The sequence below is a fragment of the Sesamum indicum genome, linkage group LG3, assembly GCF_026168435.1.
Source record: "Sesamum indicum cultivar Baizhima isolate 11 linkage group LG3, ASM2616843v1, whole genome shotgun sequence".
Lineage (NCBI taxonomy): Eukaryota > Viridiplantae > Streptophyta > Magnoliopsida > Lamiales > Pedaliaceae > Sesamum > Sesamum indicum.
The window spans coordinates 29725713-29744012 of record NC_142659.1 but is presented as its reverse complement, the minus strand read 5'-3'; the positions used below and the strand labels follow the sequence as shown (position 1 = coordinate 29744012).

The window sequence follows — 18300 nt, the reverse complement described above, 5'->3', positions numbered from 1 at the left end:
GAGTCCTTGGACAATTATTTTTAATGTGTATAGTAGAAAAGTACAAACTAAGACCGCATTGTACAAATTACAATAAAAAGATGATTTCGTATTGTATTATTATCTCCATTCCTTGTACGCTAAGTTGATTTAGTGATTATATAATAAAGTCTATGAATATAATAATAAACAGCATAAATGTTTTATTTATTGCCACTTGCCAGCTATAAGATCTCCAATTCGCAGATAGAATGTCAGCAGGTTCTAGAAGAAAAACACGGAAAACCGTGTGCGCCCCAATAGCCAATACGTTGTTTACTGCATCGTCCCACGTCCTTGTCTGATTTTCTATTACAACAATGAAAAACAAAATTCAATGATACAAGAAAATAATCAAATATATAAATACACCAGTTGAATTAAAAACCTCCTAATGGTGATAGAATATTGATACTTGCCTTTGATTTATTTAGATTATCCTCATGACTGAAAAATAAATGAGACGAACCCAAAGCACAGTGACGAATTTATTAATTAACAATAAATATTAATTGGGTCCAATATTTTACATTAATGGTGTTTAGAAGTGAACATATATGCTCCTTTTTTCTTGCTTCTTATTTTGGTTTTAGATATAGCGTGTGTATGGTTATATTCAAAAGTAGCATTTGGTATGGGTAGCTCATTACTTAATTTCTTCTACCTAACGCTATTTATGACTCTTTATTGCTCTCTTCCTTCCTACTTTCCGGGTTAATTATTTAAAAATTATTATATAAATATAATTTATATAAATTCTATAATAAAAATATGTCGATGACTTAAAAAGAATTTTTTTTAAAAAAAAAATTGCTCATGTCGTGGATTAGACGCGGGACATGAAAATAAGTTTTTTTTTTTTTTGTTTTTTGTTTAATTTTTATTTTTATAAATTAATTATATTCAATTAATTCTTAACAACATATTAAAATCTAAATTATAATTTTAATATTGAATTAATTTAAAAAACACAATGAACTATACAATAAAAATGCAAATAATCAAATATATATATATAGGGTGAATAATAATTTATTCCCCTGTGATATTAAAAATGAGCACATTACTCCCTATAAAAAAATTATAACAATTTACCTCCTTATAAAAATCATAGGGGGGTAAATTGCTATTTGTTTTTTCATAAAAGAGTAAATGCTCATTTACAATATCATAAGAAGTTGTTTGCATTTTTCCATATATATATATATATATATATATATATATACACACATATTATCCATGTAAAATATGTAAAACCACAAATGCAAATTGAGTGCAGTTTTATGATATTTTGATTGGTGTTTGTGAAGAATACATATAACTTGATATGGTATAGCAAAAGCGACTGCTTAAGATGGAGATTGTAGCATCTTGGAAGGGGACCATGGAATTTTGCACAAGAGGACCTCAACTTTCCTTCATTTACCTTGTAATAATGACTCCTTATCTTGGTAAAACCAAGACGCGTGTCACTCATCTAGGCACCCAACGCCGGCAATATTGTTTGTGCCGGGTACCCCTCCCTCCCTCGCTCTTTGTCCGTCTGTCTGTCATTTCTTCGTCTCACTTGTATATATATATATATATATATATTAAAGAAAGAGAAATAGGAGAATGAAGGGTTTGGGTGTGGAAAATGGAGGCTTCCCCTGTCCTTTAATACTCATTTACGGTTGGTTATTATTAAAGATTGACAAATAATATTGTATTGGATGATTCAATTGTTTAACTAAATGTTGACTGTTGAAACATTCATATGTATAAGTAATACCCATTTTGGTGGACTTTATCTTATCATTAGTCGATATGAATGGATAATTACTCAATTTATCTTATCATTAATTCATGAGATGGTAAAGTGTTAATTTGGAATGGGTTATAAATTTTTGTAGCTCTCCTATAAATAACAAATTCACCAAATTTAAATCACACACCAATAAGACTATTTTTTTTATCAGTTAAAATTTTAGATACATCCTTAAAAAACATCAATATTATTACACAAATTATTATAAATTTTAACTATCAAAAATAATTTTTGTAATATTGAAAAATTAAAAAAAAAATTAGAAATAGTATATTTTTTTTAACAAGGTTATTCCAGCGTGTATATAATAAATAATATTTTATAAATAAAAATAAAATATATTAACAAGACATTACATTAAAAAAAAAAAAACAAAAAGAAAGAAAGAGAAAAAACTCATTTATCAGTTAATGAAAAATTTGAATAGTTGAATAAGTTAGGTATCATATCAATTGAATAGTATTTTTGATTTCACAAAAAATTGATACAGTGCGCGTCATGAACCGTGACTTATGAGTATGAAATGCCTTTCTATTTTATATTAGTATATATAATAAAAAGAAAGAAAAATCATATAACACAAGAAGCATATGCATAAGAAAAAAATTAATTTTATTCAATCAAATTTAAATTAATTATTTAATAAATATAATATATTTATTATATTATTGATGTATAATTTTAAAAATGATTAATTAAATAATATTTATATTTATTTTATAATTAATTCAATTAGATCAAAGTTTATTTGATCATGAATTTTTGAATGCGCAGAAGTCAGAATGTCATAATCTGATCTTTCTGTCCCAACAAACTTTACTCATTTGCGTAATGTCTTACACACTCACGCTAATAATTTAACACTACTCTCTCTCTCTCTCTCTGGAAGGAAGAATCTCTTATCTTCTTCTTCTCTCTCTCACACCATTTCATCTTTCCTTTATCCAGTCTTCTATTGTCGGCCGTTAACCATCCATCACTCTCTCTCTTCTTTCTCTATTTTGTAAGATCAAGATCAGTATTTTCTTGATTGATTCTGATCCCATAAGATTTTCAGAATTTCTGGGCGTGGAGAATTCTTGATTCTTCCTTTTCTGCGAGTTTGGTGAGTTCTACTCTTGATCCTCGAACCCTTTTAGGATCAGGGGTTTTCTTCACGTCTGATCTTTGTGTGCATAAAAAAGTGTGTCTTAAAATTTTGAATGGTTCTTCTTTGGGCAATAATATAAGCCAAAAGTAAAAAGGACACCCGGGTTTGAACCAGGCACAAAAAAAAAAAAAAGGGTAAGAGATTTATTTTTGGGAGAACTTTTGTTTTGAAGATGAGATGTCTCTCTAAAATTGAGTTCAACTCTTTTTAGTTATGTGTGTTTGACTTGTTGACTTCAGAGTTTGGATGTTTTGATGAGTTTATAGATCACTTGCTGTTGTGTATTATCTAGGAGTGATAATTGCTCTACTGAAGTATGTGTTAGGATTATACAGTACTGAATTTTTGTACTATACTTAATAGTTCGTGCCCATGTTAGGGACGACATGACCTTTATAAGTCATACATTTGAACTTGGTTCTCCGCATATTTGGTCACAGTAGACTCGTTTTTTCCTGGGTTTTGATGAACTAGGTTTTTGTAATGAAGAGTGCTGTTTCGATCAATTATTGTAGTTTCTGAAGTAAGATGACAAACTTGTTTATTCATATATTACTTCTTGGTACTTAATATCATTGGTGTATGCCACAGTAGGGTCATGGTTTTTATTGTTTAACTTTTTGATTCTTCGTGAAGGAATTAAGATGGCTTCTTTGCAAGGCCCTGTTGTTTGTCCTGTAGTTCGTGCAAAACAATCTGGATTGGGTGTGCCTATTAATTCACCATTACTGAAAGCTAAATTATTTAGAAGTGGATTCTTGGGGCTAAAAGGGCTCAGCTGCGGCAGGGCTTATGTGGGCCAAGGACGACATTTGAAGAAACGGAACACGACTCGGTGTAGCTTTAGTTCGTCATCAAATGGTAATGGTAGCACGGCCGAGAACTCCAATGAGAATGATGCTGATTATGTGAATTCAAGTGTGGTTGAAGCTGGTATGTTGAGTTTTCATAAGTGGTTTTTGGATTTGCTTTGCACATGATTGACAGTTCAATGTTCTTGAAAATTAGAAAATTATTATTGCTGTTGCGTGTATGTCGTTCGTGAACATGTGCTGGGGATAAGAAAACCGAGCATTTCAGTATTAGTGAAACATCATTGGTTTTTAAATAAATAGTGAAGGATTTGAAACTTCTTTATGCTTGTTCGTTGTCAAATTTAAATGAGAGTATCATTCTTTTCATGTGAACTTGTATGGGCATTCTTGATCGTAAGGCAGCTGTTAGAAGGCATTATACATATGAAAAAATTCAAACTTATTGCATGTATATCTAACTTTCCCAAGCAGTTGAGGTAAGAAGTAGCCCAGATGGTTTCATGATCAAGATGAGAGACGGTCGGCATTTGAGATGTGTCCATAATAGCCCTCAAGGAGGTCATCTCCCGGATTATTCCCCGCATCATGCAATTGTATTGAAGATGGAAGATGGGACTGGGCTGCTTCTCCCTATAATTGTTTGTATGTGCGAAATACTATAATTATCTTTTAACAATCACAAAATTGGCTCGTCTTTTATTATCTCTTTACTCTTGTTATTGGTTTTTTTTTTACAGTGGAGATGCCGAGTGTGCTGCTCATGGCAGCTGTACGCAATGTCCAAATTGTACGCTGCCCTTACTCGCTTGTTCTAATTTAAGCTATCAAAACGATTACTCACAAAAGCTAATTGGTTGATTACTTTTCAGGCGAGGCCTACCATGTATCAAGTGGTGAAGGACATGATTGAGAAGATGGGCTATACAGTGAGTTTCTGATATGCACTAAGTTCTTTTTTTAACAGTTTTAGTTTATTTCAGCTTACATTCCTTTTTTGCAGGTGAAACTCGTACGTGTCACTAAGAGGGTACACGAGGCATACTTTGCTGAGTTACACCTTGCCAAGGTAGGCCGGAATTGTTATTGAAGATTGGACTAAAATGTAGAAACCCTTTATGTTTTTGTTGAATAAAGTATATGGATACAAGTATCCTCACCATATTCAATGATTTCTTTACTAAAAAATTCTTTGTGCCAACTGAAGTTGGGTAATGAAGCAGAATGCATCAGCTTTGATCTGCGACCCTCGGATGCCATTAACATTGCAGTGAGATGTAAGGTAATTATCCACTACTTAAAGTTCCGGCTCTCTCAATTCCTTTCATGTATATCACCCATTTTTCTGCTTAGAGAGAATATTTCTTTAACATTGTTTTATGATGTTGTGGTTTAGACAGTTCCATGAATTTGTTAGAGGATAACTTCTCTGTTTTGTCTTGACAAAGATGCGTAAATTTGTACCTTCTTCCATGCTTGTGTCTCATAGCATAATCCTTAGTTATACAATTACACATCAACACAAATGGTTTACACTTTTAGACATATCAGTATTTTACATGGAAGCATGGTAAGTGCATCAAGAAATGGTTGCTTTCTTTTGGTTAGTGTTCAGTTATTTAACTATGACTGTAATAGATACCCTCTAATTTGTGTATACAAAGCGAACTGTCTCGTAAATCAAGATTCATATGGTCTACAGGTGCCAATACAAGTCAACAAGTTCTTGGCATATAGTGACGGCATGAGGGTTGTCGAGTCCGCTAAGGCGTCGGTCCAGAGTTCCTCTTTGGATGGCATATTGTTCACCGAACTCGATAGGTAAAATTGATGTTCCAAGTAGTTAGATGCTTCTGACTAACTATTTTTGTTAGTGTCTTGTCTGTGAATAAAATACTTTGTCCTGAGTTTTTCAGGCTAACAAACATTAGTAAGACCTGTGAACTGCAGAGGGAAGCTTGATTTAGCTTAGATCAACAATGTCTTGACAATCTTAATGATTCTAATATATGTTGTTGATGCAGACCTACTGGCCATCCATGCATTGAGACAAAGGAGTTCAATTTATTACGCAACATGCTAATTGCTGCTGTTGAGGAACGTTACAGGGATGCAGGTATTTGTTGTCAATAAGCAGACAGAGGCATTATGATTGATTTTTCAGAAATCTAAATTATTACACATGCCATGGCCGTGTTTGAACTTAGTCATTATCAACATAGACAACCTTAAGATAGGTATATTACAAAGAACAGCCCTAAGTTTTGGAGAATTACACCGGCTTCTCCTGCAGTCGTTTTGTACGCTATGGATTCCGCCACTGCCATCCTATTTCCAGTGGCCAATTCATACATCCAAATGGGATATCAGCTTAGTTATCCTTGTATTTATCATTGAATTGATGTCTTTGCCGCATATTTGTGTTTGAACATTTTCATCAGTAGCTCTACGGTCTACCAACAATGTTGACCGTTGTTGTTTGGTGCAGCGTTGTGGAGGGACAAGCTCACTCAACTCCGGTCCAAGAAGAACTGGACATAACACTGTTTGAAGTGACATTCTCTCATTCTGGTGGAACCGTAAGATTGCCCTCTCTGCGTGGGGTTCCAGGTGGTATAGAGGAATGACTTGTGTACATAGGGTCGTTGGTGGGGCATTTTTAGTAATTAGTTTCTACTTCTCCCCACCCGTTATGATAAAAGCTTGTGCATATGTGTATAGGGATAAAACTATAGAATGTAATGCTGAATTATACGTCGCAACTTTTGAATTTACTCTGATCGTTGGAACCTGGAAAGAGCCCTTGTTTCCATCAACTCTCTGTTTCGGTACTATTGTGCTTCAATTTTTGTTCTGCTCAAGGCCCTCACAAGATGAGAGAGAGGGGCTCTCTCTTTCAAATCATTTTTGAACCGTTTCTTGAGGAATGGTTTTAAAATATGGTGCTGGTTTGGCTGATTAAGGATCAGCTCAGGCCCCCTCCATAAAATATAGGTGTATTTACAACAGGTTTTTTGAGGTTATTTATAATTACAAATAATCATTTGTTATTTGGAAAATTATAAATACTTTTGATCGTCCAACAAATACTTCTCATGACAGTTTATCGTAGTGGGTATTTGTTGGACTGATGTGTTTGAAAAGTATTTGTAGTTATAATAAATTTTAAAAGAGTTTATTGTAATTTATCTTAAAATATGTCGTAAATTTGGGTGAAATGTATCTTATTAAACCATCCTAAGTTGTTTATATACCTAACATTATATGAAAGTTTTTCTATTAAAATATGATTCGAGATTTATAATATGGTAAAGTACATTGTTATCTTCTAATATTATATTTAATTACATAAAAATTCGATCTTAGAAGTGTTCACAGTGTTTGGTTTCAATTTTGGTCCATTTTTTAGATGGACCAAAATATGGACAATGTTTGCCTTAATTTGTTTTGGAAGTTTTGGTGGTGTTTTGAAACAGTGCCTCATTTATTTTTTGTCAAAATAAGTTTACACTAATTATAGGCCCTACAACTAAAAAAATTATATACATACTTATACATATATATAAATATATATAAAAAAGACACGATTTGACAATGAACAGTAGTTTTTGTCTTCCACTAAACAACATCAAACATACCATACTTATTTTATATTATCTCTAAAAACAAATCCAAACATACACACTATCTCTAACATATACTTATTTATATTTATTTTTCTCTCTCTATCTTCACAAAACACACCAAAACAAATTAAAAATGAAACCAAACATAGTGGTTAATTTTAGGTTTATGCCTACCCAAGAAATAATATTAAATTTATTTTCAAAAATAGGATGTGACGTTTAAAATTATATTTGTCTATCTATACACATACTTTTGGATTATCTAATATTACACCTTGAAATACATTATTTAGATCCTCAAAGAAGAGAGAAATCCATCTTCTTATAACATTTAAAATCAAACCCATCAATCTTAAATAACTGCCCACTAATTTATTTTCAAACATTTAAAAAAAGTAGAGAAATAGAGACATTTTTTCTTTAAATATAAAAGTGATTCTGCTCAAAATCAAAAGAATTTATGCAAATATGCTCTTATTACTCGTTTCAATGGGCGACTTTCGGGTTGGGTGCTCCGGGATAGATTTGACTGAGAATTCGGGTAATTTTAACCCAGATTCTGAGGTTCTGTAATTTGGGTCTGGGTGGTCGGATTCCCGAATTCTTGAAATAAAACACAAGTGGATTACCGGTTACTGCTTTTGCTTATACATCCTGCAGTCAAGCAGTTGCTTCAAAGCACCGGCTTCCCGGAGACGGCGCGGCACTGGCGATCCCGGCGTATCAGTGTAGGTAAGCCCTTTCCTTCGCGTCACAATTTTCTCGATATTTTTCTTCCTACCCAACTGCCCTGTTTGGTTGAGGGTTAGGGCTAGAAACTAGAAACCCGAACCCGATAGCAGGGGTACCGTGCTGCCCTCTACCCAATTATATTGGGTCGGTTTGGGTAGCAAAATGTGGTCAGTACCCGAGAGTTCATGATCCAGAACCAAGTGCCCCGACCCGAGCAACTGTGCAACTGCAACCAACTCCCCTTAACTCAAGCCGCCTTTTTCTTTTTCTGGAGGCGGCAAAATTCTTGAAATTGGTTCGCGCCTTAGCATAGCACAGCAAATGGGCTACTCTTTTGGCTTTTAATTTAAACAAATCTGATTCGGGAATCGTCACTTTGCAACTTTGTCTCTTGAGCAGTTGTACTCGTTTGAAGTTCATCAAAACTGCGGCTAAACCCGAACCTCGGTTCTCTCCTTGCACCGGGAAAGGTAAGCTATTCTTCTGCATAATTAGTTTAAGGTTCTGAGTGATAATTCGCGTTGCTCTTCCGGGTTTGCTTCGCAAGTGCAAAGGGGGGAAATGAAGTGAAATGCTAAAGCCCATTTCTATTTTTTAATTTTCTTGATTTATTCCGTAAGATGGTATTTATTCCTTTTACCAAAATTGGCTCTGATGGGTTTTCAAAATATTTTGGGTAATAAGTTGGGAACGTTTGGTCTTGTTTTAGGGAGATTTCCCTTTTTTGTTTCTTTTCTCAAATTACCAATTTTTACTCACTCTATGTTGCATTTTGAAGATGGTATCTGAAATCCTCTCCTATTCTTGTGACACAGGGATGATATCCTCGTTATTTCTCGGCAGTATTAGATGATAAATGTAACATTGTTGTTAAGAGAATATAGTTTGGCAATATTCTGTAAATTCTAGGATGGCTACCTTTCGGCCCACCCAAATTCTGATTGCCATGTCCAACAGAAAGGAAAGGTCTCCTCTGTTCGATTTTCCTTGTATTTGTGACGTTTTTACTTCATATACACTTCGTTCTTTGTTTAGAAGTTTACAGTGGACCACCTTTCTGCAGTTGATTTTTAAAGCAATAGTTGCGCCCCGAAGTTGTACATTCTTGAATATAGCTAATTGCTAGTCAGTTTTCTATTGTGTCAATTCCTTGGTGGTTGTTTGGGGAGATAATTTGTTATATCTTCTAATTTTCAGGTTACTTTAGGTTCTTTTGGGAGTAATATACTCTCAGCTTGGGGATCATCACTTCCACAGGCCCCTGAAACTTTGAAGGCCTTTAATACACAAAGATTCTGTAGAAGATATTTAGTGATGGGTGGTGATGCAATTGAATGCTTTTCTAATGGCAACACAACTACTGAACCAATATCCCAGAGAACTTACCAAGTTGTGGTGGCTGCAACTCCAGATATGGGCATTGGGAAAGATGGTAAGTTGCCATGGAGATTGCCTGGTGACCTTAAGTTTTTCAAAGAGATCACTGCAACTACATCGGATCCCAATAAGAAGAATGCTGTGATGATGGGGAGGAGAACTTGGGAAAGCATTCCCCCTCAGTTTCGACCTTTGCCGGGTCGCCTCAATGTTGTGCTGACTCGTTCTGCAAGTTCTGATGTTGCTGCTGCTGAGAATGTTATTTCATGTCGCAGCATGTCATCAGCTCTAAAATTATTAGCAGAACCCCCGTATAGCCTTTCTGTAGAGAAGGTTTTTCTGATAGGAGGTGGACAGATTTTGAGGTAAGCATCTTACTTTGCCATTACCAATTCCTTTCAGATGCTTTTTGTTTGGTCTATTGTTACATGGAGTCGAAAGGGAAATGATAAGATGAATATGAGTGCAGGGAAGCACTTAATGCTGCGGAATGTGATGCCATCCACATAACTGAAATTAAGACTTCTGTTGAATGCGACACCTTCATTCCTCCTATTGATATGTCAATTTATCAACCATGGTACTCATCGACCCCTGTTGAGGAGAATGGCATACAGTATTGTTTTGCAACATATGTGCGGTTGAGGACGTCCACTAGTGGACCTGTAAATTCTGGCCATGAGTTGAGCTGCAATGGTAGCACTTCACGTTCCAAAAGGCCCAAACTCTCTGATTTCACTTACCTGCCAAAATTTATTTTTGAGAAGCATGAAGAGTTTCAGTACTTGAGACTGGTTCAAGATATTATTTCAAATGGGAACAGCAAAGACGACCGAACAGGGACTGGCACTCTTTCAAATTTTGGTTGCCAGGTATTAAGAAACTCGAAAGGCATTATATTTTGAGCTTCAATACTCTTATGCTATTTGTGCTTTCCTGTTGCCCCTCTGATACTTGTACTATACATTTCCAGATGCACTTTAACCTTCGTAAATCTTTCCCGCTTCTTACTACTAAGGTATTGATTCTTGTTAGGAGTTTTGCATTTAAGTAAATATTATGCAATGCTGTTACTATTAGAAGCTTCTTCAACATGTGCTGTGAATTCAACCATTGCCTCCTACCTCACTTGTATTCTAGCGATGTATACATTTATTGCCAATTAACAAGTTTTCCCATTGATTCCTGTGGCCCAACTGACTGCTTGTCATATAAAGAGGGTTTTCTGGCGAGGAGTTGTTGAGGAGCTTTTGTGGTTCATCAGTGGCTCCACAAATGCTAAGGTAATCTTCAACCATTTATGTTTCTGGCTCAATTGCAATCATACACTACGACGTACATCTCTCTTTCTACATAGACAAACCCACATATACATAAGTGTTTAGTGGAACCCCACTTGTAAAATACCTGTTGTCTCAATATTAAAGATTTAGAAAATAATGCAATATCTTCTTTATCCATCTATGTGAGTTTAAAATCAAGCTCCCACATATTATAGCAAATAGAATGTTAAGACAATGTTTACAGGTTTTCTTGTTTTATTTACAGACCATCGCAAGTCCAATAACCACCACTAATCTTTGAATCTTGTTAGCTGAGATATATGTTTCAAGTCCTAAGATTGAAGAAGTAAGGGAATTTGTTATGGTATATTTTGTAAGAAAATTTTGGGGTGGCATAACTACAAATTTAATTATTGAAGTTTCTACGAAGAGTACTTGTTGTCTTTCTATTTTCCAGGCATGAAATTGTCCAAATCGTCATGTCGCTTTTTAAGTTGTGATATCTCCATGTAAATCAAATAATTAAAGATGTCCATTAGCAATTACAACTCCTCTCACTTATGGAAATATTATCATGGGAATTCCCATTTATATAACATTATTTTCTGCGTATTTATGTGCTTTTCTTATATAGTTCTCAAAGTGAAAGAAGTGTTTATAATATAGACTACCATTTGATGCAGATTTTACAAGAAAAAGGAATCCATATATGGGACGGCAATGCATCCAGAGAATTCCTTGACAGGTAGTTACAAACTTCAAAGTTTATTTTTCTTTTTTTATTTGCTGAATCTGAAGAAATATTTTCTTTTTGTTTGTCTTCATTTTTTCAGTATTGGATTAACAGACAGGGAAGAGGGTGATTTGGGGCCAATATATGGGTTTCAGTGGAGACACTTTGGTGCCAGGTTAGAAATTGTGCAGGAACTTAATTGAATGAATTTCACGTCTTGCATTCTCAAAAGTTATCTTGGCCATTTGTCTTCCACAGATACACCAATATGCATGCTGACTATACTGGGCAAGGGTTTGATCAGTTGCTGGATGTTATTGACAAAATAAAGAATAAACCTGATGACAGGCGGATTATCCTTTCTGCTTGGAATCCTTCTGATCTCAAGTTGATGGCTTTACCCCCTTGCCACATGTTTGCCCAGGTTGGCAAGACATTCCTATCATCTCCATTCATCTCTTTCCCTTCCCTCCCATACCAAAAGGTTTTACTAAGGAAAGTTCAAGAAATTTCTAAGTTAGCGAATTAACAATAGAAGAGTAAAAGGGTGAAGAAAAGAACGATAGAAGAAAAGAAAGATGGAGTTAGTTGCATCTAGTCGGCCCTTTGGTGACTTCTGATTGTGCTTCTCTTCCTGTTGATTTCCTAACATATTCGATATATTGCAGTTTTATGTAGCCAATGGAGAGCTATCTTGCCAGATGTACCAACGATCTGCAGATATGGGCCTTGGGGTGCCGTTTAACATTGCATCATATGCTCTATTGACATGCATGATTGCTCATGTTTGTGGTATGCATTTATTTAACAAATGACATTCACATCTTAAGAAGTATTTATGTTTGATTCTCCGACTAGCCGCATACATTAACATATTATTTAGGGTAAATTACATCGACATCTGAAAAACATTAGGCCAAAATACACAAGCTGCCCATTTGCAAAAACTACAGCTACACCTCCTGAGGTTATAATTGTAATTATAAATGCACCCCCTATTCAAATGCAAAACTTCCCTGAAAAATATTATACTAAGGGGTGTAGCTGTAATTTGTACAACACAAGGGGGGGGGGGGTGCTTGTATAATTTGGCCTAACCTCATGGATATCAATGTAGTTTACCCTATTATTTATCTATCACTGACCAACCATTGCTACAATGTGCATTCTACCCTCAGGTCTTATTCCCGGCGAGTTTGTGCACGTAATTGGGGATGCTCATGTTTATAAAACTCACATCAGTCCTCTGCAGGAGCAACTTAAAAAGCTCCCGAGACCCTTCCCAGTGAGTAACAAAATATATTTAGTTTAACTGTTAACATTGTTATGTGATAAATACCCTGAAGATCCTAGATCATGCTGTGTTGTGGCACTTACCAGTTCAGAGATCTTCATCCCATAGATGATGGTTGGCTTTCGCTAATTTGGTTTTCTCTTTTCCATTGTCAAACAGATATTGAAAATCAACCCAGAGAAAAAGGACATCGATTCATTTGTGGCTGCTGATTTTGAACTGAGAAATTATGAACCTCACCAGAAACTAGAAATGAAAATGGCAGTGTGAAGCATTAGTTAGGTCCCCCTTCTATTTTCAAGATTGACTCTAGTGAACTACAGTTTGCACCTCTTCTTCCCTCATTGTAGTAGTGAAGGAGGGATCCCCAGTTCTGGATGGATTCAACGTATAGGTATATACAAGACTTACTATTGTTTCTGGTTCATGGATTTTAGTAAAGAAAATTATCTGCAAAAAATAGATTGCTTTGTCTGAAAGATAATAAATACCCACACTGTGCTTTTATCCTTTTCCTCTACTAAAATTCAAGATAACCAAACATAAAGACACGTTTTAGTTGTTGCAATTCTTTGAATTTTGATTTTGAAAATGTGAACATTATTACTAATATTTATTTGCTGTGGTCACAAGTTATTCTTCTTTTATAAATTCAAGTTATCTGCCACACATATCAGATTATTTTCCGCAATAAATCAATAAAAATTATTGAAAAGAAAGTAAATAAATGCCCCCAATTGGAATGAATGCCGAGTAAGTTTTACAACTTCCAACTATGTTTTTCAAAATTTTTTGGAACTTGTTGAACTTGAACCATTGCTATTTGGCAGTCAATTAAATGAATTTCTGCGTCTCAATTGAATTTTCATTAATTTTTGAAGTGCCTTCTCATTAAAATTTCACCTCCCTCTCCTCAAATCACTTGGTTCTACTTCTATTTTTTTTTTAATTATTTTGCATGGCGGTGTAGTAAAGACTAAAGACCATGAATGTGATCGTGATATACACAGCCTAGTAATTAAGGCTAAGGTCCTACAAATAAATTTGAGGTTATGAATTCGAATTAAGTATGAGTGTTTATCTCACATTATGTGAGTTCAGTATAAAATTTATAAAATATTAATAATTGAATGGCAATTATGTAATTAATATGTTTAAAATTGAAGAAATCTGTTAAAATGGTAAAATTAAGTTGAAAACCTTTTGTTTCAAAATGGTTTATAATTCCATTCTCTAAAAATTTAACCAAATACTTTTTAATATTTGAAAAAATTTATAGATCCACTCAAACATGGAACTTGAGAAATGGTCGTTGGTGGTGTTTGGACATGAAGAAGAGTGGGTGGTTAGCAAAGTTGAGAAAAACAAAAAAGAGTGGGGACGAAAATGATTAAGTAATTGTATTTCGTAAGTAGGAATTGTTGCATTTTAGGTGGCAGTGAGCAATTCTTTAATTCCCCCACTCTGATGTTGACTTGTATTATTATTATTATTATGAGAGCTACGCCTTGAAGATACAGCAATGCTCCTTTATTTTTATATCCCAACAATTAATTTTCTTTATTTGTTTATGCTACCTACATATTTTATGGTTGTACATCTAACATCATTGCCTCATAATTTTGTTGCCCTTTTTTTAATATGTGTCAATTAAAGGCATGTGGAAGTATTTATCATCTTATTATTGTAAATAAATTAAAATAATGTTTCTGATTTTAAACTGATTAAAATAAGTTGATTTAAACCAAAAATTATAAGCAATTTCCTAACAATTTTTGTATCTTGTAAATATTAAACCGTCCTCCTAAACAACAGTCATCAAACTTCGACTTTTATTTAAAAACACTCCCAATTTTCATTATTGCTTAAATCACTCTATCTTTTGTCCAAGCAACAAAATAAAATCATTTAACTGGTCTTAGCAAAACAGACATATCCTACTAAGTACAGCTCTCTCTTGTATATTTCTGACTTTTTAGCATTTCATAATGAACAAATTATGACAGGTAGTAGTGCCTAACAACAATCTGTCCACTTCCACTTATCCAATTGAGTGGAAATTTTGATACAAAAGCAGTAAAGGTCTTATAGTTTAATGCCACCTCCAGTGCTATTTTCATTAGTTTATATTTCTTAGTTTGTAGCTTTTGTGCTTTGGATTTGCAGCCCTCACTCATACCTACTATTCATTATAACCCTTAAAAATATTTAAGTACAACCACTTTTTGCTGCAAAACTGGACAACATCTTTTATCCATATGATTTATTTGCAACAGTGTGTGTTAGATTTCATTTTAATTTTGTTTAGTGTCGGAACCTTCCATTAAGTTGTTGGCTTCATCCATTCCAATATTTTCTTTTCTCTATTTTCGTATGGTGATTCATTTTTATAAGACAAATGTTGGTATAGGGTCATTTATTGTACTTAATAATGTTTTTTTTTTTTAAATTTCTTTTCATTTTTTTCCATTAATCTGAATAATGAGGAACGAAAAATACAAGTCCGATTTCTAAATGCGGCTTCATTTAGACTGGGTTTGGCTAAATTTTTGTAGACATCTTATAAATTCCTATTTTTTTTTTGAGATCCTTCATAACTAATATGATCAACATTGAAGGAGTTTGTTAAAATTTTAAAAATAAATTAAGAGGCCATGCTTACATTTTCCAGAAAGAGTTTATAAGTTTTCTAACATCTTACTTTTAGACTTTATAAACTCATCCTCCGATAACTTTTAACCAACACTTTTCAACATCTTATAAGGTGTATGAATTAGCTGAAGTTCAATGACAATGATGTTATTGTCTATTTTAATAATATTTGTTAATTATGATCGTCTCCATATCCTTTTTGGTGCATCAATGGATCTTCAACCACCTTCTTATAGATCTCCACATACGATGGGGTATTTATCATCTCCGGTATGCCCCTTGATCTTATACTCTTTCTCAGCTATTCTAATAATAATTATTGATTAATTAATGATGGGAGGATTACATAATGGTCATGAACACCATTGCCTAATACCTTCAATTTAAAATAAATAGCCTATAATTTGGATGGGAAGAACAAGAACAGTACATTTATTAGGCACGACCTAAACAACTTAATAATCATTAACGAAGTTGCTGATCATACCAAACTCAAGAGTTAGGACAAAGATATATAATATGCAATCAAAACAATAATAGTGCGGACCGGTCCTTTTTCAGGAAATGGTAGGAAAACTGGATGGTTGATTAATGATTGTTCGTTATGGAGAATGGCGATTTAAGTAATCATTAATCATTTCATTGTTGTTGTGAGTGATATTAATCTCTTTCTCCGAGAAGAATTGATTTTTTCCAAGAAAAAAAGAACATTATAGTGATGCTGATAATTTCATCATTATAGTATATACAGTATAATGCATTCAATCATCACTACTGATCATTCATAGATTGTAAGACATAAATTTTTCAAATCCACAAAGGGTAACTATTTGATTTATCAGAACTTCTACCAAAGTAAATTCCTCGTAGTTTTAGTTTATGTCTTGAATTCCAAACACTGTCATATGAAAGAAGAAATTATCTAACATAAAGATAAACAAGTGTAAAAATAGAGAATATTGATTTGGCCTTCTAATTCAGGAGAAATGGAGAATTAGAGACAGTTCCAGCCCTGTACCGTAACAATAATCCGTGGCAACTGAACGTTTGAACAGAAATTTAACACTGGATTTCACATTTTCTTGCTAGAATTACGCAATTTTCAGTAACTGGTAATTCTCGTGTTCTTTTAACTGATTTCGTCTCGTTTTGTCTTTGATCCAGTGTTTATCAATGAAGGCATCCACTCTTCGTCGGAACTCTTCGTTGCTCAGAGTCTCGATCTCCGACGCGTCTGACGGACTGGAACTCACTGTTTCTCGGTTGTTCTCCGTCTCCGATCTTCGAAGCTCCCGCCGAGGCCTCACCGCGATCTCTTGCTTCAGTTTCTCCGATTGTGTCCTCTGAAACCTATTTATTTGCCTCGTCGCCTTCTCTATGGCCGCCGCCACGTCATCGCATTGCGGAATTCCCTTCCTCTCTTCCGTGCGCAGAACAATCTGCTTCTCCTTAGAGACGCTGCCGGATTCCTCAGCCGGCATGTCATCCTGCAGAGTAGCAGTCTCGCGTCGATGAGCGGCCTCGCTGTACTTCACGTAATCATCGTAAAAATCACCGCCGCCGGAGAGACTGACGTCGTCGTTTTGGCGGCAAAGCATGAACAACAAGACGATGATGGCGTTTCCGATGAGGAACACGACGTGGTGGTTGAACAGGTAAGTAGAAACCTCAACAAAATACCCGCCGGTTATTCTCAAAACCGCAGGAAGACGTGCGGAGGACCACGAAATCAACCCAAACACCACAAAAACCTCGAGAAGTTGCCATAGCTTCAGTAATCTGCGAAAGCGATTGAACCTGGCAACCGCCTTTTCCTTCTCAAACTTGATATTATCAAACACACGCGGTTCCATATTCACAGTCGAAGCAGACAATCAGTGGTTAGGGTCAGAAGGAGGAGGGGGTTGCAAGAAAGGAAACAGAGCGTAAGAGGGCGAAGGAATGGAAAGGAAAATGAGAAGGGAAAATGGAAAGGCATGTGAATTTGGAAAACAGTAAGAGCATGTACATAGAAGAAAGAATCAAGGATGGAGGATATATGGAGGCGGAGGAAGAGGCGTAATTACTTGGCGGTTTTGTTATTTTAACACTTTGTTGGTAATGGTGTGTGTTGGTCGGAGTTTGGGTCTTCTAATGGAGGAGAGTGTGTGCGTACCATTGTGTACCGTTTTATATATATATATATAGATGGCAGGGGTAGGGGTAGGGGTAGGGGTAGGGGTGCCTTTTCTATTACTACAATAAAGAAAATAATAAATTTGTCTGGTATATATATATATATATATATATATATATATAAGTAGAAGTAGTATTTTTGTTTCTTTTCTCAACAACTGTATGTATTAAATCAAATAAATAGTGTCATCTTTTTAGTTCCAACTTACTGATTTATTTGGTTGAATTCATTTAAATACTGTCATCAAATAAATACTGCCACTTCCGCCTAACGCTTCAAACTTTCAAATAACTGTTAATTCATTCTAATCTTGGAAATATAATCATTTCTGAATTGTTGAGTTTTACAAAATCAAAAAGTTGATATCATGATTTAAATATCAAGTGATATAGTTTTGGATATAGATATAGTATTTATGAGGAAAGAAAATGAAAGCGAAATAGGTGTAAGTAACAAGAAGAGGAAGAGACATAGTGATAGAGGTAGTGGTGGTGCCTGCCAACTACAGTGACGGTTACGCCTGCTCCTCCCTCCGCCTCACAGGACACCACCATAGTGTTGTTACTCCCTGCTACCTTTGTTTTTACTTTATGGCAATTTCGACATTTTGCCTTTCCTGTTAGCCTTTTTATTTCAACCC

At 34.7% G+C, this 18300-nt stretch overlaps 3 protein-coding genes across 9 annotated transcripts; 2 read left to right on the top strand and 1 right to left on the bottom strand.

The window, feature by feature from the left end:
• Positions 1–2640: 2640 nt before the first annotated feature.
• Positions 2641–6603, top strand: LOC105159258 (bifunctional nuclease 2). 2 transcript variants are annotated; one of them, XM_011076266.3, is made up of 10 exons: positions 2647–2930; positions 3612–3908; positions 4262–4432; positions 4528–4577; positions 4660–4716; positions 4791–4856; positions 4995–5069; positions 5490–5608; positions 5812–5903; positions 6276–6603. In XM_011076266.3, the coding sequence occupies exons 2-10, from the start codon at positions 3620–3622 to the stop codon at positions 6326–6328; spliced, it is 972 nt and encodes a 323-aa protein (XP_011074568.1). In that variant the 5' UTR covers positions 2647–2930; positions 3612–3619; the 3' UTR covers positions 6329–6603. The 2 variants fall into 2 exon arrangements, with proteins under 2 accessions (XP_020548443.1, XP_011074568.1); XM_020692784.2 differs by lacking the exon at positions 4262–4432 and having other exon boundaries at positions 2641–2930.
• A 1254-nt stretch (positions 6604–7857) lies between these two features.
• Positions 7858–13294, top strand: LOC105159256 (putative bifunctional dihydrofolate reductase-thymidylate synthase). 6 transcript variants are annotated; one of them, XM_088879164.1, is made up of 13 exons: positions 7858–8141; positions 8545–8615; positions 8961–9111; positions 9343–9887; positions 9992–10394; positions 10496–10540; positions 10740–10805; positions 11489–11550; positions 11639–11713; positions 11797–11962; positions 12207–12330; positions 12717–12823; positions 12992–13294. In XM_088879164.1, exons 4-13 carry the CDS (start codon positions 9460–9462, stop codon positions 13100–13102), a joined length of 1587 nt encoding a protein of 528 aa, XP_088735290.1. In that variant the 5' UTR covers positions 7858–8141; positions 8545–8615; positions 8961–9111; positions 9343–9459; the 3' UTR covers positions 13103–13294. The 6 variants fall into 6 exon arrangements, with proteins under 6 accessions (XP_088735290.1, XP_020548652.1, XP_020548653.1 ...); XM_020692993.2 differs by having other exon boundaries at positions 7858–8145; XM_020692994.2 differs by lacking the exon at positions 8961–9111.
• Positions 13295–16420: 3126 nt separating this feature from the next.
• On the bottom strand, positions 16421–17648 carry LOC105159255 (uncharacterized). Its single transcript, XM_011076259.3, has one exon. It carries the CDS (start codon positions 17335–17337, stop codon positions 16576–16578), a length of 762 nt encoding a protein of 253 aa, XP_011074561.1. The 5' UTR covers positions 17338–17648; the 3' UTR covers positions 16421–16575.
• Between the last annotated feature and the right edge of the window lie 652 nt (positions 17649–18300).